Genomic DNA, 26,337 nt, shown 5'->3' with positions numbered 1-26,337 from the left:
GAACAGTCACATGTCAGTATTGAGGCTCAGGGTTTCCAGACATGGATCCAAACCGCAGGAAGAGTCTCTGGCTCGAGTCAGGGCTCCGGGATCAGCCGTCCTGCTCCTGCGGGGATGCCGCTCCGGGGCCGAGCGGGTTCTATCAGTGCCGTGGGACGTGTTCCTTCTCTTAGGTGCATCTGGAAGGAAATATGAGGAAATATAAGACCTGAAATCAACAAAGCTCCTTTTTATTCACCATCAATGAAGGCAAGGTCAACTGGGAATTTCTGGAACAATTTCGGAAAGAAACACGTGCACCAAACAAAAAGAGCTTCACACACGTGAAAGGTTTCCCCTGGGTCCTAGTAAACCCCATGTTAAACAGAATCCTGGGTTTATGTAGTTAGAGGTTTCACACTGCTCCTACTTTCCCGCGGGGTTAACACTGAATCCTGGCTCTTCTGAATCTGACCTTTCACACTCTACATTCCTAAACCCCGCTGCAACCTTCATCTCATTTGCATATTCATGCATCAACAACCCTGATTGGATAAATCCAGCACTTTAGATAACGCCTGGTCTCATCTACTCTGAACTGAATCCATTTCTCTATGATTTCTTTACAGTATTTAGATTGGATGTGTCTGAATAAAGGTGAAGCGCTCATATAATGTAAATAAAACTGAAAGAAAATCAATTGATTATTTGAGTCACGTACCTTCATTAAAGCTCTGAGGGACAGTCAGTCGCCCCTTCGCCTCGAAACTGTACAGAAAATAATAAAATACTGTCCATTTAATGGCAAACGAAGATGTTTAGCTACGAAAAATAAAACGTTTGCCATATGTTTTAAACCACGTCACACAATAACACTATAAATTACACCAGAACACCACAGATGCTGAATTTTCAAATCTGATTGGTCAGAAGGTTTTCATTTGACAACATTTCTGACCGTCGTTTTGACACGTTACTGTTTCTATGCTCACATGATGTGGCTTGAATGATGTTAAGTCATGTTGCTTTTTAAAATAGAAGAAAATCGTTGCTTTTTAACTCAGACGTCTGACTACTGAAGCTTATTTAACGTGTGGGAGGAGTCTCCAGCGTCAGTGCTGTGGAAAAATCTTCTTTGCCGTTTCTCAGTGAGCTCACAAGCTACGTTTTTCCTTTTTAACATCAAGCTCGAGATGCTAGTGAGGGTGAGACTGTTTATAGCTGCAATAATGTAAGAGAGGAGAGAAACTAGCTGGTCTAAAGGTAAAGTATGATGTGCTTTTATAGCAAACTAATCCACTTCAACCTTGATTATTTTCCTCTAACAGCACAGCCTCGGGTGTTTTATTCCTGACTTTGTAGCTACAGTAAAAGAAGTAGAAGTGGTGTTTAATTACAGTTAGGAAATGATTTAATAATTGGGTTCAGATTTCAGTAATTAAGTCTAGACCCCAAAAATATCAACATTACAATATAGAAATCTGCCAATTGACTCAAACCCACAGATACCTGAGAGACGGAAGGCCCATTCTGCTCTGTCTTTTGAACTCGGAAGTGAACTTGTGGCATATTTTGGCGTCCGTGGCTATACTGTCCCTCAGCGCTCGGTACGTGTTCGGGTTTTTCCTGCATTCCACCAGCAGGAGGCGATGTGCAAAGCAGTTGAAACTCAGGTACCCGAGGGCGCTGGCGCAGGCTGTTCTCACCTGGATGGAGATGAAGTGCAGTTAATGACTCCAAACATGACGGCGGTTTAATAAAAGGGATTTGATCAGGTGTACCTCCTCATCCTCGGAGTACAGGTGAGCACAGAGGTGCTCTATCGCTCCCATAGTGACGACGGCATCTGGGATACCTGCTCTGGTGTGGACCAGGCTGGCCAGGAACTCTGCTGCAGCACCGCACATGAATACAACATTACGATGTCATACATACAGGCGGTGTTCATTAAGACTTCATAACACCTGAGAGGCATTTTGTGGTCTGTATCCAATGTTTACATTATAATACAGTAAAATAATTTAGATTACTGCATGTGCAATATCTTGTCACTATGTCACTTTATGACTGCATATGTTGTGTTTCTGTTCAAATGCATCATGGTCCAATGTTTCAGGAGGAGTGTACAACTGTAGCACAAGCATTGTTTATTATTTAATTATGTTTTATTATTAATTATGTTTTACACATGACCTGCAATAAAATCTACACCGATCAGGCATAACATTATGACCCCCTGCCTAATATTGTGTTGGTCCCCCTTTTGCTCCCAAAACAGCCCTGACCTGTCAAGGCATGGACTCCACTAGATCCCTGAAGGTGTGCTGTGGTATCTGGCACCAAGATGTTAGCAGCAGATACTTTAAGTCCTGTACTTTTGATAGATACTGACCACTGCAGACCAGGAACACCCCACAAGAGCTGCAGTTTTGGAGATCTCAGTGGTCTGGCCATCACAATTTGGTCCTTCATCAAACTCGCTTACGCTCAAATCCTTATGCTTGTCCATTTTTCCTGCTTCTAATATCAACTCTGAGGACAAAATGTTGACTTGCTGCCTAATATATCCCACCCACTAACAGGTGCCATGATGAGGAGATCAACAGTGTTATTCACGTCACCTCTCACTGGTCGTAATGTTATGGCTGATCGGTGTATATGCTGTTATAAGGATTTCTAACTTACCTGTAATGACCACCGTAGTGTTTTTATCTGATTGTAGTAATTCTACCAGAATCGTGACTCCTCTCGCAGTCAGTGTTACCTGATCAGAGCCAGTAATCACTTTAGCTAGCACAATCATCTAAACAAAAAAAATAATAAAAAGGTTTATTTTATTTATTTATTTTTTGCCATGAGTTGTTTTTAGTGTAGCTCTATGTCTTTTTGTAGCATAAGGGTCCTGAAGGAACACTGCCTTATCCCACTATGTACATCATCAGCTATATATGGCAATAAAAGCCTCCTGATTCTTGACTAATGTTCATAAAGCAAAGCAAAAGTCCTGGATATGAAAGAAATCTGTGAAGGAGAAACCTGAAATGCAGCTTTGGCCCTTTCGCTTTCGTCATCTGAACCTAAAAATGTTTCAAATGCCTGCACTGGAACTCCTCCAGTTTTCTCAATAGCCTTCTGCTGCTTTGGATTATTGTATGCGAACAGCGCCAGGGCATGTCCTGCCTCCAGACGGATGCTCTGATAAAATATCACACAGAAAAAAGCACAAATCCAATCTGAAGAGAAATATAACCATATAAATAACACTGAGGATCAAATGTGAGAAAGATGTAAGGTCACTCTGTCTTGGGCTTGTAGCAGCTCCAGGATGATGTCGTAGGAGAAGTCTTCTTGTTCCCAGAAGGTGGTCTGAAGCTCCTGGTTGCTCATCAAGATGCAAGCTAGAGTCTGAGAGACCTGGACCTGGTGAGGTTCATAGAAACATGAAGCATGACTCTGATGTGTAAAAGGATTAATAACGAGCACGTTAGTCCATTTGCTTTTACTGTTTACACAGCGATTTGGACAGCAGATGATCCACAGAAACTGATTTCAGATATGGTGAAATCTGTAATATGATCTGGGTGAGATTAATAGAAGGAGTCTCCAGTGTCAGTGTTATGTCACATTCACTCGTGCTCAGTTCAGCTTTAGTTCAACTAAAAATGGACAAAAATGTCTGAAGCATGACGTGTCATTTTTAAATAAACAAAAAAACCTTAAATATGGCTGAAGAGGAATACTTCAGGATCAGTTCTGGCATGGTATCAGTAACACACACACACACACACACACAGTCTTTATGTACCTTAACCTGTAGAGATTTGTGGTTTTGCAGAAGCTCCAGCAACGTCGGAACGGCTTTTTCCCCATAAATCACATTTTGGCTGTGTCGGTTATTCGTGTGTGCCACTCCTGTAAGCAGATAACGAGCTTGATGCTTAAACGAATAATTTTTGATGTGATATTTGAAGACTAGTCAGATATTACCAATGCACAGGGCCCTGAGTGCGGCGACGCCACCGAGCAGAGTGTTCTCAGTAGTACGGGACCAGCGCAGGAGTCGCACTAACGGTGGCACGCCGTTCTCCCGACACAGTCCGTTCTGATGGGTGCGGCAGTCTCGGCTTAGGGCTATCACCGCCTGGCATCCTGCAAATCATATAACCAGACAGATAGGAAAAAAAACCTCCAGGTGACCTGCTCTACATTTTATAGACTGAATGTGAGGACAACTCTGGCTGAAAAAGGCCTAGAGGGAGTTTGCTGCTCGACGGGAGCTTTAAAACAGACCTGTCACACTCGAGCGCCAGACACCAGGAAGAGCGCCTGGTGTTTAAACCTGCTAGTTGAATAACTCCCTGTGACCGTGTCATGTAAGTCATGGACACTGATAGCAAAAACAAGAGGCGAGAAGCAGCGTACAAGCAGCGTAGTCCCGACGGGGGTCTCGCTATTCCTGAGTGCACGTCTGCGTGCCTTATGAGTCTAGCAGACGAGTAGCATCTCGAGACAGGAAGTATCGCTTGCTTTCCCGCCGGACGTGACCCTTCTCACAGTAGCAGGAGGAACGCTCGGTCCAAATGGCTGTCGATCAACGTTCGGCACGGCTTATCCAGGACCTGTCATCGCCATGTCATCGAGGACTGTTTTTACTGCGCTTGGCACGCGGTTTTGTTAACCTCATGAGAGCGTACGAGACGACAGCTTCGCTCGGAAGGTTTTATTTTAAATTTATGAGCGCCCCCAGATGCTGAGAAAAAGATGTGCTGTGGATTTTGGAATAGTACATACTGTAACGAGCTGAGCTCTGTCCGGTCCCGTCCCCGCGGCCTTACCCACGTATTGCATTTTATCCGACGTGGACAGGAGCAGATCCAGGACGAAGCGGTAGCTGATGAGCTGGGCTATGTGCTTCTGCTGTTTCCGTGTGTGTCCTGCTAAGGCCCAGAGAGCCGTCGCACCCTGCTCCCTCACCTCCTGATCGAAAACCTGTGGCACCAGAACAGAAGCATGTTCTCACTCTTCAGCTTCGTTGCCAGAACAAGATTTTTTTAGATTAATTTTTAACCAAAAGTAATAACGTTATTGACATAGTTTCATTTAATCAGATTATATTTTTTCATTATTCACGTAGAAATCCCTAATAATGAAATAAAGGTGGCGCAGGATTAACACAAATCTTGCTATAAATCAGTCTTAAAGCAATGGGATTAAAAGCTGAACGTTAATCGTATTACCTTTAAGAGCCATAGAAGGGGTCTGGTAGCGGATTGGTTCAGAAAGTGTTCCTGTATGACAGGATTCTGGTGCGCTATGGCTTCCAGGGCTTTGGCGGCTTTCACCTGGTTGGAGGTCTTTCTGGAGCTCAGGACCTGCACCACAGAGGTCACTGCATTCGCGCCACAAATCAGGTTCTGGTTCTCCCTGTGGTCACAGGCCAGCTCAGCCAGAGCCAGACACACCTCTCCCTGAAGTAGCTCTGTCTCACACACATACACACACACATATATATACAAACATCTTCAAGGTCAAGTACGAGGTGTGTGTTATAGGCATGACATGGGATTTTCACTAAAAAGTAAAACAAACTGATTAAATAGTAAACAATATTTTGATTTAAATGAAAAACAATCCATGCCAGAGCGGTGTGACGTGGATTATACCATCCTATAACATCACACTGTTTTATTCCTCTTACACAACAGCGATTTGCCAATTTTCAGCCTATTGATAAATGGTCATTCTGATACATTACTGTTTCTATGGTAACATACTGTTTCTATTGTTTCAATGGACAGCTGGGGGACAAAGTTAGGGAGGCCAGATTAAGATGGTTTGGACATGTCCAGAGGAGGGAGAGTGAGTATATTGGTAGAAGAATGTTGGACATGGAGCTGCCAGGCAGGAGGCAAAGAGGAAGGCCAAAGAGGAGGAATATGGATGGAATAAATGAGGATATGAAGCTAGTGGGTGCAAGTGTTGAGGATGCAGAAGATAGGGATAGGTGGAAAGAGATGATTTGCTGTGGTGACCCCTGAAGGGAAAAGCTGAAAGAAGAAGACTGTTTCTATGGCAACAGTTCGATCACATGTTGCTTTTTTAAAATAAAAGAAGTACAAGTGTAAAACAGACCTCTGATTATTAATAAAGTCAAGCTTATTTAACATGTATGGAAGGAGTCTCCAGCGTCAGCACTTACAAGTCATTTTATCTTCTTTGCGGTTTCTTATCTTCTAACCTGACAAGCTATGCTTTTTTTCCGTCTTTCTAAATGGATAAAATGATCCTATCACATCACACTGTTTTCTTCCTCTTCTACCACAGCAATTTGGCAAATTTTAAGCTTTCAATAAATAACACCTAGTGTTTGTAGTTACATGTAATGTTTCCATTCCCTCACCAATCTCTCTTTTTTGTCTCAGCTAACAGGCAGGCAGTAAAAGTGTAAACCCCTAGAGACCTGTGTCTTAAAAAAGCACCTCCTCTCGACCAATCAGAACGGAGAATATCCAACAGCCAGCATCGCTGTGGTGTAAGCAGTCTAAAGGTTTTCTCATATGAGCGGTTTAAATCAGGCTGATTCTCAGTATGTTATAAATAGTGAATACACATTCAGCAGTTTTATATAGAGCTGTATGGTTACTGAGTGTTGCTATGGCAACTTTATTCCCTTGTGAGTACCGTACCACAGTTCACGGTGAGTAAATCAACCAGTTGTGGGACTGCGCCACAAAGTGCCACCATGGTCTGGTTATGGGGACAGGCGACACACAGCGCCCGGATACATCTGACGGCGTTCACCAGCACGTCCTGGAGGTCAGAGGTCAGCAGTTGTACCACTGAGGCGACCCCACCCTCATGGAACACACACATAGATACGGATGGTGAACAGAAAAAAAACAGAGTTGATTCACTGTGATATGGTAAATACACATTCCTCTCACTTTTCATTCAGTTTTTGAATGTCTGCTGACATTGAGAGGCCTGTGCCAGAATAAAACACTGTCTACAGATTAATAGATTACAAACTTCTCAGATGAGATCTTGTCTTTTTTTTTATTAAGTTCTGGATTCTGATTGGTCAGAAGGTTCATGTTAATATTTGTGCGTTATATAATTGTGCGTTAATAAACAGATTCAAAACCTTTTGTTATTTAAGGAAGAACAGAATGTGTAACATTGATGGAAGGAGTCTCCAGTGTCAGCAGTTTGTAATGGTCAGATTTCTTGTACAGGATAGCAATCACTGCTTTTTCAGATTCTTTGACATGCTGTAGTAGACCGAAAGTGAGAGAGTGACTCTTCATAGCTGCTATGACATAAGTGATAACAGGAACTAACTTGCGTCACAGATGATCCATAATAAAAGAAAAATTATTGTATTGCTGTAAATTCGTACCCATGTTTACTCACCAGCTCGGTGATTTGAGTCTGATACGTCCCGCTGTGACCGGCCAGGTCGGTCAGGATAACAGTGCAGCGCGACTGAAGCTCTGGATGATGGCTACTGAGGTGATTGATGAGGACTTGGACTGCACCGAAGCGCACCAGCTCCTCACACACCAGAACATTCTTGGTCATGTGACACAGCACGGCCGCAGCCATACGCTGGAGCAACAACCTCCCGCTAAGTAAAATGTCCACCAGGACTGAGATCCCACCTGTTACAGCACATACACACTGAGCACTGTTACACACTGTTACTGTACAAAGAGTACAGGGCTGCTGAATTCTACATTCTCATTGGTCAGAAGGTTACAGCCTTAATTTTTCTAATGTGCATGTTCTAATATGTTATCGTTTTTATTTTATCAACTTCAAATAACTTAAAGTGAGGTAACACCAACTCCGCGTCATCACACCACCCTGTACAGCTCAATCTGCCACTTTTTATTCCTTTATCCAAGCTTCTAATGTGTAGTTTACTGTATGTGAAATTACACCATGTTTAAACCCAATGTCATACATCTGTCTGAGAACAAACATTAGTGACCTGCATCCATGACGTGCTTCCAGAAGGGGTCAGCGTTCACACAGAGAGCCTCCATGCATCTGAGGGCCATCTCTAACCTCCTGTTCTCCTCACTCTGTAACATCTCTGCAGCCACAAAAACACATTACAGATTATAAATAAACATTTTCTGAGTGACTACTAAACAATTCAGAGGCTGAAAGGTTAAGGGAAATTAGTTCAAACAGTAGAGCGCTTGTTGACCGCTCAAGATATGACGGAATCAGTGGCCATGTTGGTAGAGAGCTTAGGCAGTTTAAGTGATTGAAGATTTGAAGATCATCTTCTCAAATTCTTTCACACAAGGGTCAAAATACCACCATCTGGTCTGAAAAGCAGCTTGTGTGTCCCAGGAAGCCATCATGTCTGTCACCTTCAGGCCCTCTATTTTAGTTATGTTGTCATAGCTAGTCTTGTCGGAGTCCCTGCCTGCACTTTGCACATAATCTACATTGTCTTTAAATATCACATGATCACAAGCATACCTATCTTTGATATTTCTCTCTCTCTCTCTCTCTGTCTTTCTCTGTCAAGCTATACATCCCACTCCTGAGCTCCCAGTGTACTGAGTTCTCAGTGTAACTGATCCTTCTTTCCAGACCTGCCTGATCCATCCAGACACTCTACCACTGGTTGGAGTCTTGTGGCTTGGTGGTGCTCACTGCTGCTGGGGATAGATCTGAGTGGACAGCCCATGGCCAAGGAGACTGCCATGGATATAAACACTCGGAGACTATCACACTGTCTCTGAACTGCTGTTCCATCAGTCAGCTTTCGGCAGGAAGGAATTAGTGCTAAGTCTAAAATGAACTCTGAATGAGACACTGACCTATTAGTTCCTCAAGAGCTCTTGGTTGCTGTTGTAGAAAGGACATTTTCAATATTTACATTATTTACTGTCCGGTGTCACACAAATGAGGATAAGGTTTCCTTCTGAGCCTGTTTCCTCTCAAGGTTTCTTCCTAATATCATCTCAGGGAGTTTTTCCTCACCACTGTCGCCTCAGGCTTCTCATTAGGAATAAATGTTAGAGATAAATAAACTTTAAACTTTAGCATTTTTTCTGTTTTTATACTTCTGTAAAGCTGCTTTGAGACAATGTCCATTGTTAAAAGCGCTATACAAATGAATTGAATTGAAAATTAGCTCAAATGGTAGAGCGTTTGTTTAGCATGGAAGAGGCTGTGCTCACTGTTTAGATGTTCTGGTATCACTTTCAGATGGAAGGATGTTCTTGTCATGATTGTCCTAAGAATGGGCAGTTCCTTCAAACAACAACAAATGTTCTTCTACTGTCTTGACTGTTGATGTGAAATTAGCAGGAATAAACAACTGAGAGATCTGGCCAAGCAAGAAAAAAATATCAAACATGCTTTCAGGAGTATAAACAAGAATGACAAGCCTCCCAAGGAAGGGTGTTTCTACATTTCAAGCATTGTCAACATTTTTCTGGCCCATAAATTAGCTCCATCTGCAACCTGGTAGAAGCTGCTCAGGTCCTTGTCCTTAAAAAGAAACCCACTGAAACATGTATAGTCAAAGAGGAAGGCAAGTTAGTGTCTTCTATTGTGTCATAATGTTATCTTGAAACTAGCAGAAGGCTCTAAAAGTTACTGACTGACACTTTAAATATATATTTACAATATAAATAGTAATGGTGCGTACTGTTTTAGGAAAACAGAACAGAATGAACAGAAGGCAAGAAGTTCTGTGATGTGCAGCATACCTACGAGAATCCTCCACACAGGAAGGCCATCCAGATTCAGCTGAATGAGACGCCTGAGGACGTCGGTGTGGAAGTAAAGGGCCGCCAGCTGGACCATGTTATTGCCCTCGCTGTCTGTCGTTCTCCAATTCGCCCCATTTGACAGCAGATAGTCCAAAACCTCCTGAGATCCTGACATGGCTGAGAGCAAGAGGGGCGTGCTGCAGTACCTACGACACAGTGGCTTGGCTGTGATTCCTCCTGAACACTTAACACAGATGTAAATGGAGATAATAAATCTTTTAACCTACTCTGCAGATGTGTATATATCCAGCAACCTGAGATCTTTCCTGCACAGGGCCTGGACACATGAGACCTGGCCGTAAAAGGCGGAGAAGTGCACAGCTAGCCAGCCTCTCCTGTCCGCGAGAGTGAAGTCGGCTTGCAGAGCGATCAGGCAGTTGAGGGCCTCGAGAGAGCCGCACTGAGCGGCCAGGTGCAGCGGTGTGAGTCCTGACGGAAAAGTGGACACCAAACAACAAAATGATTTGTGTTTTTGTTAAAAGGATTATTTTTGAGGATCTGTTATAGAAAATTATCGTTTTGGGGATTGGGATGATAAAGGATAGAATGTATAAAGAAATGGTTGCGACCTAAGCGTAGCTACATTTATATTGTAAGAAATGAACAAAGCCACTCATAATTTTTTGTCAGGCCATCACAATACACAGACTAACTGTGCAAAGAGAAGCTAAGCTGCCTGTCCAAATAAAGAAATGGACGACTGATAATCTCCGTCCCTTTCTTTCTGCCTGATCAAAAACACTAGTCAACAGAAATGGCAGCTAGCCTGCAACATGGCCAACACACACACAGGATTATTATTTACTTAAAAGGGAATATCTAAAAAGATCAGGAGGAACCAAAAAAGGACAAGCTTTTCTCCAAATGCAACATACAAGCATCACTTCCACCAACAGGATGTTTTTGTGCAGGAATCATCACCTACACTCACTGGCCATGAGAAGGCTACAAGACAAGAAGGCTACGTTAACTCAAATACTTTACAACTGTGGTGAGCTGAAAAGCATCTCAGATTGCAAAACGTTGATCTTAGGCTTGGGCTACACCAGTGGAAGACCACGTCCGGTTCCACTCCACTAAGTACAGGAACCTGAGGGTACAGTGGGCACAGACTGGAAAAAGACAAAGACACACCAACCATTTTAAATCCTGTTGGTCAAGGTCTAACACCATCCCAGCCCAGCTATCATTGAATCTTTACATACAGACTCAGATTATGACCTCATGCCGTACCATGTGGTGCTGTTGTATGTGTGGGTGAACGTACCGGAGCAGATGAACCTCCCGATGCATGTCTGGTTAAGGTTGATGCCAGCAGCTGCCAGCTGGTAGATTATGTGCGGCTGGTTCCACATGGCGGCGTGGTGGAGTAAAGAGTAGCCTCGCTCGTCTAGCGCTCCCAGGTGGCCCAGAGGGTTTTTATGGCTCAGCGTGTGAAATGCGGCGGAGAGGCCACGCTCTGCAGCTGCACGCAGTCCATACGGTACGCTCTGTGGGCAAACCGAACCTCAGCTCTAACCACAATACTGTGCAGTGATTAAAAAATTAAACTGCCTTTGCATTCTCAACTCCTGAGCTGAATTCAGAGATGACCTACTCATCCGTAGTGAAGATTTGCACTTTGGGTTATTTAGAACTTAGACTTTAAAGTCAGTAAAAATGCAGAAGCATCTTATTCTGAAATGCTGCATATCTTTTTTACAGTGGGAATTTTAAATTCAATAATTTGTCGTAAGCTGTAAGCAACACAGACGAGTGCTCAGTCGGATAATTCTTCAAACAACTGTCACGTTTTCTTTACAGGACTGTGAACGCAATTAACAACAATTTCAAAAACTCTACATTTATATATATAATCTAATATAGCTCAATATACCTTTATTACACACACACACTCTTCGTGCAAAAGACTAGGATGTTCTGGATCAAGTGCTATTTTATCAGCTGCGTGATAATGTGTGTGGAGCCATGTTACATGTAAGTCATGTTACATTTGATAACATGCAACAACGAAAAGGAATTCCTTCCTTAGTCTGCATTTTCTATTACAGGTTATGGGTTTGTGTTTAAAGCTAGTGTTCTAGACAAACTTAAAAATAAATCTCAGATGCTTCTACTGAAGAAAAATAAAACTTGGGATGTGTGAACTATCCTCAAATCCTTTTAATAATCTGAATTCCAAGCCAAAAACACTGACATGAGTGCACTCATAGCATAGCTCCAAATAGGCTTCACTTCCTAATTGGTGTGATTTCAGGTCACTAGATCTGAATCCAGCCCATTACAGTTTATTAATTACCTTGCACTGAATGGCTTTGGCATAACCAAAGGTTTTCTTAAATTGCTCATAAAGCTGAAAGTCGGTTAAGGGCAGTTTCTGTTCCCGCATGTTTCTGATGGCCTTGTTCATAGCTTCCCACCACTGCACACTGTTGGGTTGGGGGTAGAAGGATTCCAGTGCGATGACGATCACGCTGTAGCTGCAGAACGAGGAAATGATTACAGTACAGGGCGACAAGGCATACAGAGGACACAGGTATAAACACTGAGCTTGTGAGAGTCCAACCTTTTTCCATCGATCTCACTGAGGGGGATTGGAAAGTGCTCCTTGTAGGTGGCGTCTTGCCGAAGTAGGTCATTTAGATAGCTCACTGCCTGATTCTGTAGAGTTGTAAAGGCAACCTGGACAAGAAAATATCAATTCTGTTTATTCTGAAAGTTACGATATAACCTAGGTGCATTTTTTTTCATGATGAGGGTAGAGATTATAACCCAGCAGATTTGTACACAATGTTGGGGTAATATTTAAACTCAAAATAATCTGGTGTTTTAATTTATCCAGAAGATTCCCTACCAGAGCGACGAAAGAATATGTATAGTAAGAATGTGTGTGTAAGTATAGAAAAATAGAAAATATTATAAAGTTACTATTTATCTCTAACATTTATCTCTAATGATAAGCCTGAGACAAAACTCCCTGAGATGATATGAGGAAGAAACCTTGAGAGGAACAAGGCTCAGAAGGAAACCTCTGTAAATACTGTAAATGTTAAACACACAGCAAAGCAGAACCTTCATTGCATTTCTATTGATATATGTTTTTGCACATAAGTGAATGGTCATGTTACACTACATTTCATTAACGAGTTGCAGTCGTGCAACACTGAAATGCAATTTCCATTCACAGCCCTAAAACATTCCTGAGAAGAGAAGAAAGGCCTAAAAGCTTGCAATCTAATTAAGCAATGCTCGATGTTTCTTCATTTTGCAGGCAGCATGGATCGACTGTTCTGCCAAGAGACCCAGAGCTTTAGTGCAGAGAAACATAGCTGCTTTATACAGTGTGTTTCCACTGTATGATGGATATATTTTTCTTCAGTGTTCTTCAGTATTTCTTCAGCAATCATTGCTGTATGACATGCCAAAGCATTTCTTTTAGAAGCAGTTATTATTATATATACATTTTATCCTTGCCCTTTAACACAAAGAGATGAATGATACAACCGTATTGTTTTATTTCTGGAAATATCAGAACTTTTGAGATAGCTCACAGACAGAGAAAATGATATTGTTGATCATTATAATTTGTGGCAGATCTTCCCAATCATTTTGGTGTCCATTTTGGATACATCCCCACCTTCATCTCTTCAGTGATGTGCTCCAGCTCAGGAGTCCCAACGTCCACCTCAATCCCACCGTGAAGATGGAAATACTCGTTGGGTTTGTATGGGAAGTGCTTACAGGAAAATTTAGGTGCGAGGAGAAGAGGCGGCAACTCGCGCTCGGTTTTCAGCATGTCATCTGTCAAAAAAATAAAAAATTAATTAATAACACCATAGTACCAGCTGTAGCACCTCGTATAGCACAGGAAGTGAAGCTTAGCCTGGTTTAATTACTGCTCCCTGTTCAAAATATCACTATTTCCATAATATCATAATGGCCAAGGTTTGTCTTAGCTTGTGTGGTTTAGGTCTCTTTCTCTAATACCAGATTTATTCAAGAATGCCACAGTTTACAGTTTCACTACATAAATTATAAACACTCCATCCCTCAGCAGATTCTCTATTTTTATCTTTCTCAAACTTAATTAAACAAAAAAACACAGCTTGTTGAGAAACTGCTGAAGATGTTGAAAAACCTCAGAGTTATAAACCACTGACTCACTAAACACCACATGGCTTCCTTATAAGAAGATACTATACAAGGAGACTCATGCGTCCAGACCTGAGATGGGCAGGAGCATTTGAGACAGGTCCGGAATTCTCATCTTCTTCCTCAGGCCGATGAGGAAAGGCACGAGGAAGCTGATGAGCTTGAGGTAGGCCAGGTCACGGGCCAGCTCCACTTTGCGCCCCAGGTGTTTCTTCACCAACCTGATGTGGCGAGAGAGCCTCTGCTGCAGCCGCTGGTACGTGCTCAGCTCCAGCGTATCCTCCGTCAGACGCACCACGTTGGACAGGCTGTGTGTGCCTTCGAAGGTGCACAGGTTCTCGTGCTGACGGACCGAGGTCAGGTATGAGGTGATCTTTATTAGGATGTTTTCTGCATACTGAGAGAAGAGATTCCGCTCCTCTGCACTGTCAGGCTCGTAGGTCGGGTCGGGGTTGTGTTTGTCTTCTTCGTATATGTCCTGGTAACATGGGTCATCAGAAATGTCCACTAAACCTACAGAAAACAGTGCGCAGGGTAAAGAGATAGTGTCAGATATTAATAATCAACTACAAACCACATCTTTATACCAATAAGCTGTTTGAAAGAACAAGTCTTCCTCACCTTGAGGGAGGATAGATACAGACAGACAGACAGACAGACAGACAGACAGACAGATAGACAGATAGATAGATAGACTATGAACCTACCAGAGAGTCAGACAGATCGACCGACAAATGGACAGAGAAATAGATAGCTAGTTAGACGGACGGACGGACGGACGGACGGACGGACGGACGGACAGACAGACAGATAGATAGATAGACATAATTGTGGACCTGCTGCAAGAAACTCAGCAATCCTGTCTTTATCAGCCTGAGGAACTCTGTTGGGCTCCATATCCATGCTGGACCTCCACAGTTCCAGGAAACAGGGGCGTTTTTCTTTAGGAATGTACGCTCCATGCCACAGGGCCTTCATGGTGTAATCAATGTTTATGAGGATCTGTCCCACCTTGGTGTCACAGTAGGCTGGGGTCAGGTGGCACACAGAGCTCTGATCAGGGTTAGGTTCCAGGCTGATGGACGGCACTTGGTTGAAGCAATATATTCCCACTGTGAGCTCTCGGATTATCTGATGGACCACTCTGTAGTCCATAGACACCCCAGAGTCACAGGGGGCCAGGATGATGGCGTTGGGGTGAAATACAGCTTGGATTTGTCTGATCATTCCAGGTGGAGGATCTACCGGCTGGAGGAAATCCTCTCCACCCAATAACCAGCTGCAGGAAGTGAGACTGAGCAGCTCCTGAACTTCTCTCCAGTCGTATTTCTCAAAGAAGGCTTGTGCTGACCTTACTGCTGATGAAAAGTTTAATGACTCCATTCTCCTGACTGGTTTATCTTTAAACTCTCAATCCTCTTCCAGAAATCATATATCAAGTACTTTTTATTCTGTAAATGATTACACAGCTAGCACGATCAGCGATCTGTATAAATTTTGACAGAACCTGTCGACATGGCAACCAGGAGACGCGCGAGCGAGTGCCTTGACCGGAAATCGAACACAAGATGGCGCCGTTGCTCAGCGTTTAACCACAGTCACGTCCTCATGACGCATGCGGAAGTGTAACACAAACTCAGTTAGAAACCGTTCAGCGAAGTTGTGATTCGAAGACCTTCTAGATATACGCAAATATTTATCGTTATTTTTCTCCTCTCTCTCTTTTTTTTGGCTAGCTGGAATTTACAAAGATCGTTTATATTTTATTATCTTGACGTCATAAGGAAATGTCAATGATGAAGGCTGTTATTTTGGCTGCAGGTTATGGGACGAGGTTGCAGAGAGACATTGAGAAGGACCAGAGTAGACACTTTGAACACTTACAGGGTGTTGCTAAACCCCTACTTCCGGTTGGAGACTGCGCCCTCATCTCCCATTGGCTCAGAGCTCTCTCTCACTCAGCGTGTGTACAGCAAGTGTTTGTGGTCGTGAGTGTTATTTCCGGTCTCCTTTCCTAATTAGTCAAAAAATACATAAAAGCAAAACTCAACCCTGAAAAACACTGAAAGTGTTTATATTGAAATAGGGCAGCATGGTGGGTTAGTGGTTAGCACTGTGGCCTCACAGTAAGAAGGTCCTGGGTTCGAATCCCGGGCCTTTCTGTGTGGAGTTGACTCCGGTTTCCTCCCACAGTCCAAAAACATGTACGTTATAGGAGTGTGTGTGTGGTTGTCTGTCTATGTGTGTGACCGTGTGATAGACTGGTGACCTGTCCATGGTGTACCCCTTCCTTTCACCCAATGTGTGCTGGGATAGACTCCAGCAGATCCCTGTGACCTGTATAGAAAATGGATGGATTATAACTCTGGTTCTAATTTCTGGGCTGGAGCTGTTTTAGTCAGTCCTGTGAGAAGTCAGTGGGTGTGTCCCACTCTGACGTCTCAATAGGGTATATTACTATATTCAACCCACTTATGATGGAGTTTCATACAAGAAAACATTCAAACATAAGAGATAACACCCAGCTTTCACTCAGGATCAGATGCTAGAAAGGAAAAAGCAAGATATTCATCATTTTCCGGCTTCACATCGATGGGAATTTCCCCAGTGTGTAGCTTTAATCACATCTGGGGTATCATCGAAAAGATAAAAATACACGAGTATTATCAACAAAAGATAAATGAGAAAGAATGGCATTATTAATGTCATCTTCTCCAGATGAGTGTCTTAGGGAAAGCTAGCTGTAATTTAATAGGGCTGTGGTTTGAAATGATAAATAGATTCCTATTTACAGTCTACAATGTACACTTTAAGTTCTTTATTTAATTTATTCTCTTTTTGTAACTTTTGTGTACTATCTGCTTAACTCAAGTTGGTCTTAGAGTCGTAGTTATTTGAACTGTCGTGTCGTGTTGTACAGCATTGTTGACTTGATTCTGTGGTGTTGCTTGGAAGTGACTGGTGGTTTATGCTAATTAGAGCTCTGAGGTGATTAATCAAGAGTAGTTTCAGTCTCCCTCAAGGTGTGAATTGTTATATTTCCTCCCATCATGGTATTCTTAGTCTGTGAACAAGTATCTACACTATATTGTCAAAAGTTTTGGGACATCTACCCTTACATGCACATGAATGTAATATGGAGTTGTCCCACCCTTTGCAGCTATAACAGCTTCAACTCTTCTGGGAAGGCTTTCCACAAGGTTTAGGAGTGTGTTTATGGGAATTTTTGTCCATTCCTCTAGAAGCACGTTTGTGAGGTCAGACACTGATGTTGGACAAGAAGGTCTGGCTCACAGTCTCCGCTCTAATTCATCTCAAAGGTGTTCTATGGGGTTGAGGTCAGGACTCTGTGCAGGACAGTCAAGTTCCTCCGCACCAAACTCACTCATCCATGTCTTTATGGACCTTGCTTTGTGCACTGGTGTGCAGTCATGTTGGAACAGGAAGGGGTCATCCCCAAACTGTTCCCACAAAGTTGGGAGCATGAAATTGTCCAAAATGTCTTGGTATGAAGCTGAAGCATTAAGCGTTCCTTTCACTGGAACTAAGGGACTGAGCCCAAGCAGGGGTTTCCCAAAACCTTTGGCGATATAGCGTATGTATTCACTGATAAAGACTCTCTGGATAATTGGGTCTGCCATATGTCATACATTTCAAAAGCTGATTATCTATTAAAAAGTGAGCAATTCAGAAATTTGATTGGTGTACTGAGGGAAAAAATTAAGTTATATAATGTAAGAAATGCCAGGTGACAGGGTTTAGAGTATGTTACGTTGTTTGGTGTTTCTGTTGATATTGAGGTGCAACACACAATTACAGTATTAAATTAAGATCGGCCCAAAACCATACAGTGTCCCACGCAATATAGTGTATATTGTTACATGTCTAGCTTTTAGCCTATGCCCTTTATTCAGAGCGACTTACAGTTTGTCTTATTTTGTACAACTGAGCAATTGAGGGTTAAGGGCCTTGCTCAAGGGCCCAGCAGTGGCAGCTTGGTGGACCTGGAATTCAAACTCACAGCCTTCTGACTTCCAGTAGTCCAACACCACTAAAGCTTCCACATCCCCCAATAGTAATATTATTAAATCTTTTTTTTTTTTTTTTTTTAACTCTTCTTCTCCACAGACCAATGCACATTACCATCAAGCTTTCCAGCTCTGGGCTCAAGACTTCCCCAGTGTTCAGGTCCTTAATGATGGGACGAGAAATAACGAGGTACGGTCAACTCAAATCCAGGACAAAACCATACGCTTCTGTTCACAATGTCTATAATCAGGGATAATTTCGGGTGAGTTCTTTCAGAATCATTTGAGGCACAATCTTCTTTCCTATAATCTTACTATATAATTCTTATTATATAATTAATAACACTGCTACGCTTCACGATGGCACATTATGACCACAACTGCTTTTGTGCAGGAGCGACTCGGGGCAGTTGCATGCCTTCAGCTGGCGGTGAATCACTTTGCAGTGGACGATGACGTCATCGTGATTGGAGGGTATGCCTCGCTTTCCTGTGTCTCTCCTACGAAGTCTCAGAAAGCTTTCATTTAAAATCTGTTGAAAAAACGAGCGAGTTTGTATGAAAGCCAGGGAATTGCTACGTGTTTAATAAAAGCATATTTCATTGAATATGAGCTACTATATGATTACACATCAGATTATTGCTGCGGCAAATAAATATCCAAAAAACTCAATCAAATCATGAGGAAATCGCACAAAGTTTAAGACATCTTTAGACATACTGTTTGTTAATCATACTTCCTTATGCTTTATTATCTTTACAGTCTGGGAAAATTACAGCATTTGGTTGATGCTTTCATCCCGAGTTATTTACAGAAAGTCTCTGTCAATGAAATACATCAATGGTAGTCTAAAACTAGGGCTAGTAAAGTATTTCAGGAAGAGGTTTTTGGATGCTGCTTGAAGACAGTCTTGATCTTGTTTGTACCCCGAGAGATGATTATACATTTTAACAAATATAAAGACATCAAAGATCAGCCATAACATTAAAACCACTGAGAAGGTGATGTGAATAGCATTAATTATCTGTTTACTCTGGCACCTGTCAGGGCTGGGATATATAATTATTCTTCAGTTCTTGAACTTGACTTGTTGAAAAATGGACAAGTGTAAGAATCTTTGCGATTTTGTTAAGGATGTGCGAGACCTGGTCAGAGTGCCCATGCTGAACATGCAGAACCATGGAGCAGTGCAACAAGGAGGTCTGGTGATGGTTTACATTTTGGTGCATGTGTCATTTTCCTGAGGAAGAGATTGCACCAGGATGCACTAGACAAGACAAGCCAAGGTGGAGGCAGTGTGATGCTCTGGGAGATGTTCTAATGGGAAACCTTGGGTCCTACTCTCAGTACCAGCCGATCTTAGACTTTAAAAAAACGCTGGGACTAAAAGAAACAAGTGTATTAAGAGTGTTTTTTAAATTAGACAGCTACACTATATTGCCAAAAGTTTTGGGACACCCTTCCAAATTCAGGGGTTGGGCTCGGCCCCTTAGCTCCAATGAAAGGAACTCTTAATGCTTCAGCTTCAGACCGAGACATTTTGGACAATTTCATGCTCCCAACTTTGTGGGAACAGTTTAGGGATGACCCCTTCCTGTTCCAACGTGACCGCACACCAGTGGACAAAGCAAGGTCCATAAAGGCATGGATAAGCGAGTTTGGTGTGGAGGAAATTGACTGGCCTGCACAGAGTCCTGACCTCAACCCCATAGAACACCTTTGGGATGAATTAGAGCAGAGACTGCGAGACAGACCTTCTCGTCCAACATCAGTGCCTGACCTCACAAATGCGCTTGTTAAGGAATGGTCAAAAATTCCCATAAACACACTCCTCAACCTTGTGGAAAGCCTTCCCAGAAGAGCTGAAGCTGTTATAGCTGCAAAGGGCGGGACAACACCATATTACATTCATGTGCATGTAAAGGCAGACGTCCCAAAACTTTTGGCAATATAGTGTTTATTTAGCCCAGGATGAATTTAATGAACCCTGATGTTCGAGTGCTGTGTTTTTCTCCAGTGACACGCTGTTTAAAGAGGACTTCAGTCTCAGGAAGTTTACAGAGTATTTTGCTGAGCTGCAGAGGAAAACTGAAGACGCCAACTTGGTGCTCACATATAAATGCAAGGACGAGGGTGAGCACCATTAATCCCTGATGTCAAAAAAGGGAGGAAACATTCCCATTTAATAAAATAAGATACTTTTCTTCAGGAAAGTGTGAAGCTTTTATTTTATTTTTAACTTTAATCCCAAATTCAATTCTACATGCAGGTGTAAATGTTACGTTTTGATATCTGGCTTCTCTCTGCTACATTAAAGCACAGAATCGCTTCCCTTTGCAGAAACGGCAAAATACGGCATCCTGGAGGTGGATTCAGACTATCGGGTGCAGCGTATGAAAGAAAAGCCTCTGCCGTCTGAGACACACTCACGCAGTGCCGTACGAATGACACACAACACTACGAATCAGTCACGTGTCTCTACAACTACGTGTAAACACACAGAGGACTTATTCTGTCGTGTTTTCTTCCAGTGTCCCTGTTTTTACTTGTTCTCAAGAACAACACTTCCTCTGCTGGACGTCTTCCTGAAGGAGAAGGAGGTACTGGAGATTTCTCAGTTTTCTCAACTTTACAAAATATTAAAAAGTAACATTGCTCATTTGTTCATTAAACACCCAAGAGGAAAACTGAAGATGTAGTATAACAGTGAAGCAGACTTACTGTTTCCACTTGGAAATTGATTATTTTCCTAAAAATGTCCAGCGAGAATGATTGTCGTTGTTGTTTATTAAGAGAAAACGTCATTCTTTTTCCATTTATGGTTATGTTATAGCAGTGATAAACAGTCTTTCCCTCAGCAGCCTCTTTTCTTTCTCTCTAATGTACTCAATCCTGACCAAAAATCTAAACCTGGAGATTTTTTTCATGTTCATTAAACATCCTTCACAGAAAACTATGTTGTTATAGAAACACTAAGAGAACAGCAACACCATAATTGTCAGAGCTGACCTTATGGAAAATTAATCAACGCTTTTTGACCAATCAGAATTGAGGATTCAGGGGCGCTGTGGTATAAGTAAATACACCGTCCTAACTGCAAGCTTCAACCCTCTTGGTTACAGACACGGCCACTGGAGGAGAGAGATGCACCAGGGAACTTCCTGTCATGGCTTATAGCAAGGTAATTCACTTGAATTATAAAGCTAAAGTGTCATGGACGCTGTGTTTTGTCATGTCTTGGTTTTGTTTTTATTTTAGGAGGCCGGTGTACGTGCATGAGATTTCTGGACGCTTCGATGTGGGAAACCTGGCATCATACACCGAGTGCGACAGATACTTCAAAGAACAACTTAAAAATCCAGTCCTTTATTTAATCTAGTATTCAAACCCACAGGGACGCGTGTCAAGACGTTCAGATCCACTGCCTCTGTGATTAGAAGAATAAAACAAAATAAAAATCCCTGCTCTAACTGGCGATCAGTCTGCTGCACTTTTCTGAAGCCTTCTCGCGGCTGTTCTCCAGCTTGGCTATTCGAGAACCGAACTGCATGGCTCTCTTGGGCAGTACGGCGGAAGGTCCGAGTCCGAGCTCCGCAGCTGCCAGCCTCAGGAGGAGCTTCTCTCCCAGTCCTCGAGGCAGAGACAGATCTGCTTTCTCCCAAACCGGCAGCGTGTTCAGGAAACTCACCACGTCCTCGTCCAAGTACGGGAACCTGAGCGAACAAATTAGATTTAAATCAGAAGACTAATTTGTTACTAAAGCAGAGAATCTATTATTAAACTACATAAATAAACCTGACACCTATAAAATTTAGACTATATGAAGTAAGAAAACACTCTGGGTTGATTAGAAGTTGATTAGATTAGAAGCTGATTTTCTACATTAGTGCTCACTTATGTTACAGCAGCTATAAACACAAGTTCTCTCACTCATCGTTTTTCACTCTTTTGAAATCAATAGGACAAAAAAATTCTTGACAAAGAAAAGAAGTGTAAACTCTCCTGTCCTGCTGAAAGACTTCAGAAGACTTTCCTTTACTTTTAATACATTTTAAATAAACATTTCCTTACGAAAATCCTCACCGAATCAACAATGACGCACGTTTTTAAATCCCTTTAGAACATCTGTTTCTATAAACTAGCTGTTGCTATAGAAACATTAGAAGACAATAATAAATTTCTGATTCGTAGCCGCGCTTCTCTCATAGCTATAGTTGAATAAAATTAATCGATGCGTTCTGACCAATCAGCTTCGAGAATCCAACAGCACTGTGGTGTAACATTTTTATGCTATTCAAAATAAATACACTGTAACCATAACAACCAACATTTAGTTTATCACATCAGCTATCTAGCCTGAAAAATTTTTTCATCAAACTAATCTGCGTCATGATTGGCCCTTGAGGAGTTTTTTTGTTTTAGTAGCCGAGGTCGTAATGTAGCCCCGCCCACAACATTTAAAATTTAGCACTTTAGTGTTTCAAATCTGACCCAAACACCAGTTCATGACTGTAAACACCAGTGTATGAATGCCACTGGTGATGACGTCAGTACAAATATTACACGGTCAGTCTTCTCAGGATGTGGAACAAGGAGTTACCTGGCTTCTTTTCCGTGATCCGCGATAATCCGATCGTCTCGTCCGAGATTCCTGGAGGAAATTCTGCCCAGTTCCATAGCCAGTTCCTTGACCAGTCCCTGGAGACCTGAGGTTTTGAAGCGCACTCTGTGTCTGGAGTAGCCAGCTAGCTGCTCGTCTGCCCCGATGCCCGTCAGAACGACCTGCCGACAGACGAGAGGTCACACAATCCACAGAATGTTCCTTGTACATGGATTACAGTTATCTGGATTTGGATTGTTAATCATTTGACGTCATCTCTCAAGATTTGTTCTTCTATGAGGTTTGTTTTAGACGCTTGTGCTACTAATGGACCACGACTCATAAATATGGTGTCCATCACCTTGTCTTGTACTCATTAAGGGGGGAACGTTCCGAACACTAATGCTGTTGTAAATTAAACCAGAAAGCTTCGTTCCTACCTTTGCAGTGGAGTTGTGCTGCCTCTGTGCTGCCTCTCCCTCCGAAACCAAGCCGCTTCCTCTGGCTGCAAACCACACGGCGCATCCGATACTGTCGTCCAGGACGGTGTCTAATGGATACACCAGGTGGCAGATGTTCTTCATTCTCATTTCCTTAAGCTCCTCTTGGGTAACGTTGATCTCGACGAAGTTCCATTTCCGCCCAGGACTGAGAGCTGTGAGTTCCCGCAATCCGTCCCGACCTGTGATTCTATCCGGAACGTCGAAATGCGTTTGCAGTGATGTCGTGACGGCGTGAGTTTCACGCTCTTTTTTATTGTTTTGGCCTTTCTTCCCCGAGCCCCGATTCTTCTTCGGTTCCTGGAGTTTAAAAGCCACGTTGAGGAGGTCGATGGATCTGTCCGGAGGTATGTAGCGATCGGCAAGAACAGCCAGGATCATGGAATCGATTCCTCCAGAAAAAAGTATTGCGACTTGTGCTTGATGGGGGTGGGATTGATGGGGAAGGTGCTGCACCCTCCTGCGCACAGCCTCACCGAGGACGTCTATGAGACGACGGACTGTTTCTCGCTTCCCGGTGCTTTTTAGAAGCTCTTTAAGATCATCCAGTGATGTGTGACTGGAATTGCAAGAATTTGGTTCCACTTCAGTTACGGACATGTTCATGGGGAGAACTGGAGATGACAGTCCAGAATGGTTCAGGACAAAGGAGACGGAACTGGGGAAACCTTCCCAGGTAAAGTCCGAATCAGTGAGCTCCCAGGAATAAACATCGACTTTCAGACTTTCCCTCTCTGTCCAGCTCTTCAAGTCCACTCTGTAAACACCGACTGCTGGAACCTCTAAACACCTGAGATCCGACGAGTGAGAAGATACGGACGTCAGCGTAAAGGATCTCTCGTCCGCCCCCCAACTCCAGAGCAAGCTTCTTCTCCCAAAAAAGTCTCTTCCAAACCAGACGCAATGTTCCTCTTTCTGGTAATAAATAATCGCCCACGGACCTTTAACCTGACCCAGGACGGACAACACAGCCGAGGGACTTTTACACGCTGACAAACGACTGAGAACAACTTGGGTATCGTTTTCTTCAGGTTCCACCGCCAAACCTCCAAAGACCTCGCCGTTCCAGAGCAGGAGATTCCCGTGGTCATCTTGCAGAGGCTGCGGAGTCGGACTTCCTCTCATGTGGAGAACGTGAGCAGAGAAAAGGCAACTGTACTCTGGATTCGAGGAACTCGCCGTGACGTCCCGGCTGCGATCGGGTCCTCGACGATGCAGGGTTTCGTAGACATGATCGTGAAGTGAACAGCGAGACAAAGACAAACTCACGACACAGCAGATCCCACACATTTTACACACACACACACACACACACACACAGAGGTCCTACATGTCCTGGTAGTCTTTCTTCATTCTGTCCAGATCCTCTGTACAAATAAAAAGATAAAATTCAGCTAAATGATTCTGCTACACAAAAAATAAATTGTGATATGAGAAGAGGATCAGATGAAAGTCTCACGCTTGCACATGCTTAACGTCTCTCCTTTATCTGCGAGAAAAAAGATGTTGCTGTTCGGCTGCTGGACGAAGACTTTCTGTAGGAAAGGAAAACTCGTTGACTCTGTTTCTTTTTCTGTTTGTTATTGGGACACATCAGCACATGATCTCACGCCAAGGTGTGTTCCCAGGATAGACTCCAGATCAACCCTGTTCATTTATTAGTGCAATTAGAGCATAATTATGTGCCCTAGCAGCTAGACAATTCCCACAATGCACCTTAACATTTGTAGATACACTACATTGCCAAAAGTTTTGGGACACCCTTCCAAATCATTGAGTTCAGGGGTTGGGCTCGGTCCCTTAGTTCCAGTGAAAGGAACGCTTGCTTCAGCTTCATACCAAGACATTTTGGACAATTTCATGCTCCCAACTTTGTGGGAACAGTTTGGGGATGACCCCTTCCTGTTCCAACATGACTGCACACCAGTGACCAAAGCAAGGTCCATAAAGACATGGAGGAGTGTGTTTGGTGTGGAGGAACTTGACTGGCCTGCACAGAGTCCTGACCTCAACCCCATAGAACACCTTTGGGATGAATTAGAGCGGAGACTGTGAGTCAGACCTTCTCATCCAACATCAGTGCCTGACCTCACAAATGCGCTTCTAGAGGACTGGTCAAAAATTCCCATAAACACACTCCTAAACCTTGTGGAAAGCCTTCCCAGAAGAGTTGAAGCTGTTATAGCTGCAAAGGGCGGGACACATTATTCATGTGCATGTAAAGGCAAACGTCCCAGTTTTTGACCTATTGGGTTAAGTCCAGTCAAGTTCCTCCACACCAAACCCACTCATCCGTGTCTTTATGGACCTTGCATAGGTCACTGGTGTGCAGTCATGTTGGAACAGGAAGGGGTCATCCCCAAACTGTTCCCACAAAGAGCATGAAATTGTCGAAAATGTCTTGGTATGAAGCTGAAGCATTAAGAATTCCTTTCACTGGAACTAAGGGGCTGAGCCCAACACCTGAATTTAATGAATTGGAGAGGTGTCCCAATACTTTTGGCAGTATAGTGTATCATGGTGTATGGCATTATTTCACACGAACAGGATTAAGTCACAGTTTTGATGCAACTTCTAAACCAGGTGTAATCTGTAATGCAGGAGGATTTATACATTTTATATACCTTTCTTTGAATCCTGATACAGTTTTAATCCCTGTTCATTCACGTACCCAGTTTATTCAAAGCTGTGAGTGTAAAAGGAATGAAAAAGTGCACTCTTACCCTGTTTTTCTTCAGATTTGACAGTTCATCAATCACAATCTTCTGCTCCTTGATCTAGAAGAAGATCATCTCGTGTAAACACGTGCTAATAATCAGTCTAACCACACACAAACACACCCATAAACAGGACATTACACAACGATTTTATCATGTATCTCCCACTAACCTGTTTATTTAGTTCTTCTTTAGTAGCTCGCTCCTCTTGGACAAGATCAGTAGACATTTTTGCTCAATATTTTTAAAAAACCTTCAGGAAAGCATTGCCGGAACTGTACAAGCGGAAGTACTAACAACTAGCATGATTTCTTTTTACCCTAACCGTATTCCGACAGATCCCGCCTCCATCTTCACGATTGGCCAAGCAAGAAGGCGCTGATTGGATATTGAACATGTTAACCGTCTTCTGATTGGTGCGCTTAGGTTTCGTTCAGTCGTTTAGTGCATAGAATTATTTTTAAACTAAATTTATTATTAGTTGATTTTGCTATTTGATAAAATATACAAGAGATTTTTAACTATGCTAACCTCTTAGCACAACAGTTTTTTTTGCTATAA

At 42.8% G+C, this 26,337-nt stretch overlaps 4 protein-coding genes across 5 annotated transcripts; 1 reads left to right on the top strand and 3 right to left on the bottom strand.

The window, feature by feature from the left end:
• Positions 1-6: 6 nt before the first annotated feature.
• ankar (ankyrin and armadillo repeat containing) lies at positions 7-15,567 on the bottom strand. The gene is made up of 22 exons (XM_058391537.1): positions 14,768-15,567; positions 14,004-14,444; positions 13,417-13,580; positions 12,346-12,461; positions 12,079-12,259; positions 11,047-11,269; positions 10,007-10,208; positions 9,717-9,925; positions 7,973-8,077; positions 7,393-7,640; positions 6,666-6,834; positions 5,217-5,458; positions 4,815-4,968; positions 3,967-4,128; positions 3,785-3,891; positions 3,277-3,399; positions 3,016-3,174; positions 2,665-2,782; positions 1,761-1,870; positions 1,489-1,685; positions 701-747; positions 7-179 (listed from the first exon to the last, which is right to left on the bottom strand). The coding sequence occupies exons 1-22, from the start codon at positions 15,312-15,314 to the stop codon at positions 7-9; spliced, it is 4,197 nt and encodes a 1,398-aa protein (XP_058247520.1). The 5' UTR covers positions 15,315-15,567.
• A 151-nt stretch (positions 15,568-15,718) lies between these two features.
• zgc:136439 (uncharacterized protein LOC678627 homolog) lies at positions 15,719-21,434 on the top strand. 2 transcript variants are annotated; one of them, XM_058391543.1, is made up of 8 exons: positions 15,719-15,919; positions 18,060-18,149; positions 18,354-18,433; positions 19,977-20,092; positions 20,300-20,397; positions 20,491-20,559; positions 21,082-21,140; positions 21,218-21,434. In XM_058391543.1, exons 1-8 carry the CDS (start codon positions 15,719-15,721, stop codon positions 21,336-21,338), a joined length of 834 nt encoding a protein of 277 aa, XP_058247526.1. In that variant the 3' UTR covers positions 21,339-21,434. The 2 variants fall into 2 exon arrangements, with proteins under 2 accessions (XP_058247526.1, XP_058247525.1); XM_058391542.1 differs by having other exon boundaries at positions 20,300-20,559.
• asnsd1 (asparagine synthetase domain containing 1) lies at positions 18,555-24,349 on the bottom strand. Its single transcript, XM_058391538.1, has 3 exons — positions 23,000-24,349; positions 22,560-22,741; positions 18,555-21,672 (listed from the first exon to the last, which is right to left on the bottom strand). The coding sequence occupies exons 1-3, from the start codon at positions 24,347-24,349 to the stop codon at positions 21,426-21,428; spliced, it is 1,779 nt and encodes a 592-aa protein (XP_058247521.1). The 3' UTR covers positions 18,555-21,425.
• On the bottom strand, positions 24,286-26,235 carry LOC131354188 (ASNSD1 upstream open reading frame protein-like). The gene is made up of 4 exons (XM_058391545.1): positions 25,949-26,235; positions 25,783-25,836; positions 24,519-24,594; positions 24,286-24,426 (listed from the first exon to the last, which is right to left on the bottom strand). Exons 1-4 carry the CDS (start codon positions 26,003-26,005, stop codon positions 24,386-24,388), a joined length of 228 nt encoding a protein of 75 aa, XP_058247528.1. The 5' UTR covers positions 26,006-26,235; the 3' UTR covers positions 24,286-24,385.
• Between the last annotated feature and the right edge of the window lie 102 nt (positions 26,236-26,337).

This window comes from Hemibagrus wyckioides, linkage group LG06 (assembly GCF_019097595.1).
Source record: "Hemibagrus wyckioides isolate EC202008001 linkage group LG06, SWU_Hwy_1.0, whole genome shotgun sequence".
Taxonomy (NCBI): Eukaryota; Metazoa; Chordata; class Actinopteri; order Siluriformes; family Bagridae; genus Hemibagrus; species Hemibagrus wyckioides.
This window is presented reverse-complemented; position numbering and strand designations above follow the sequence as displayed.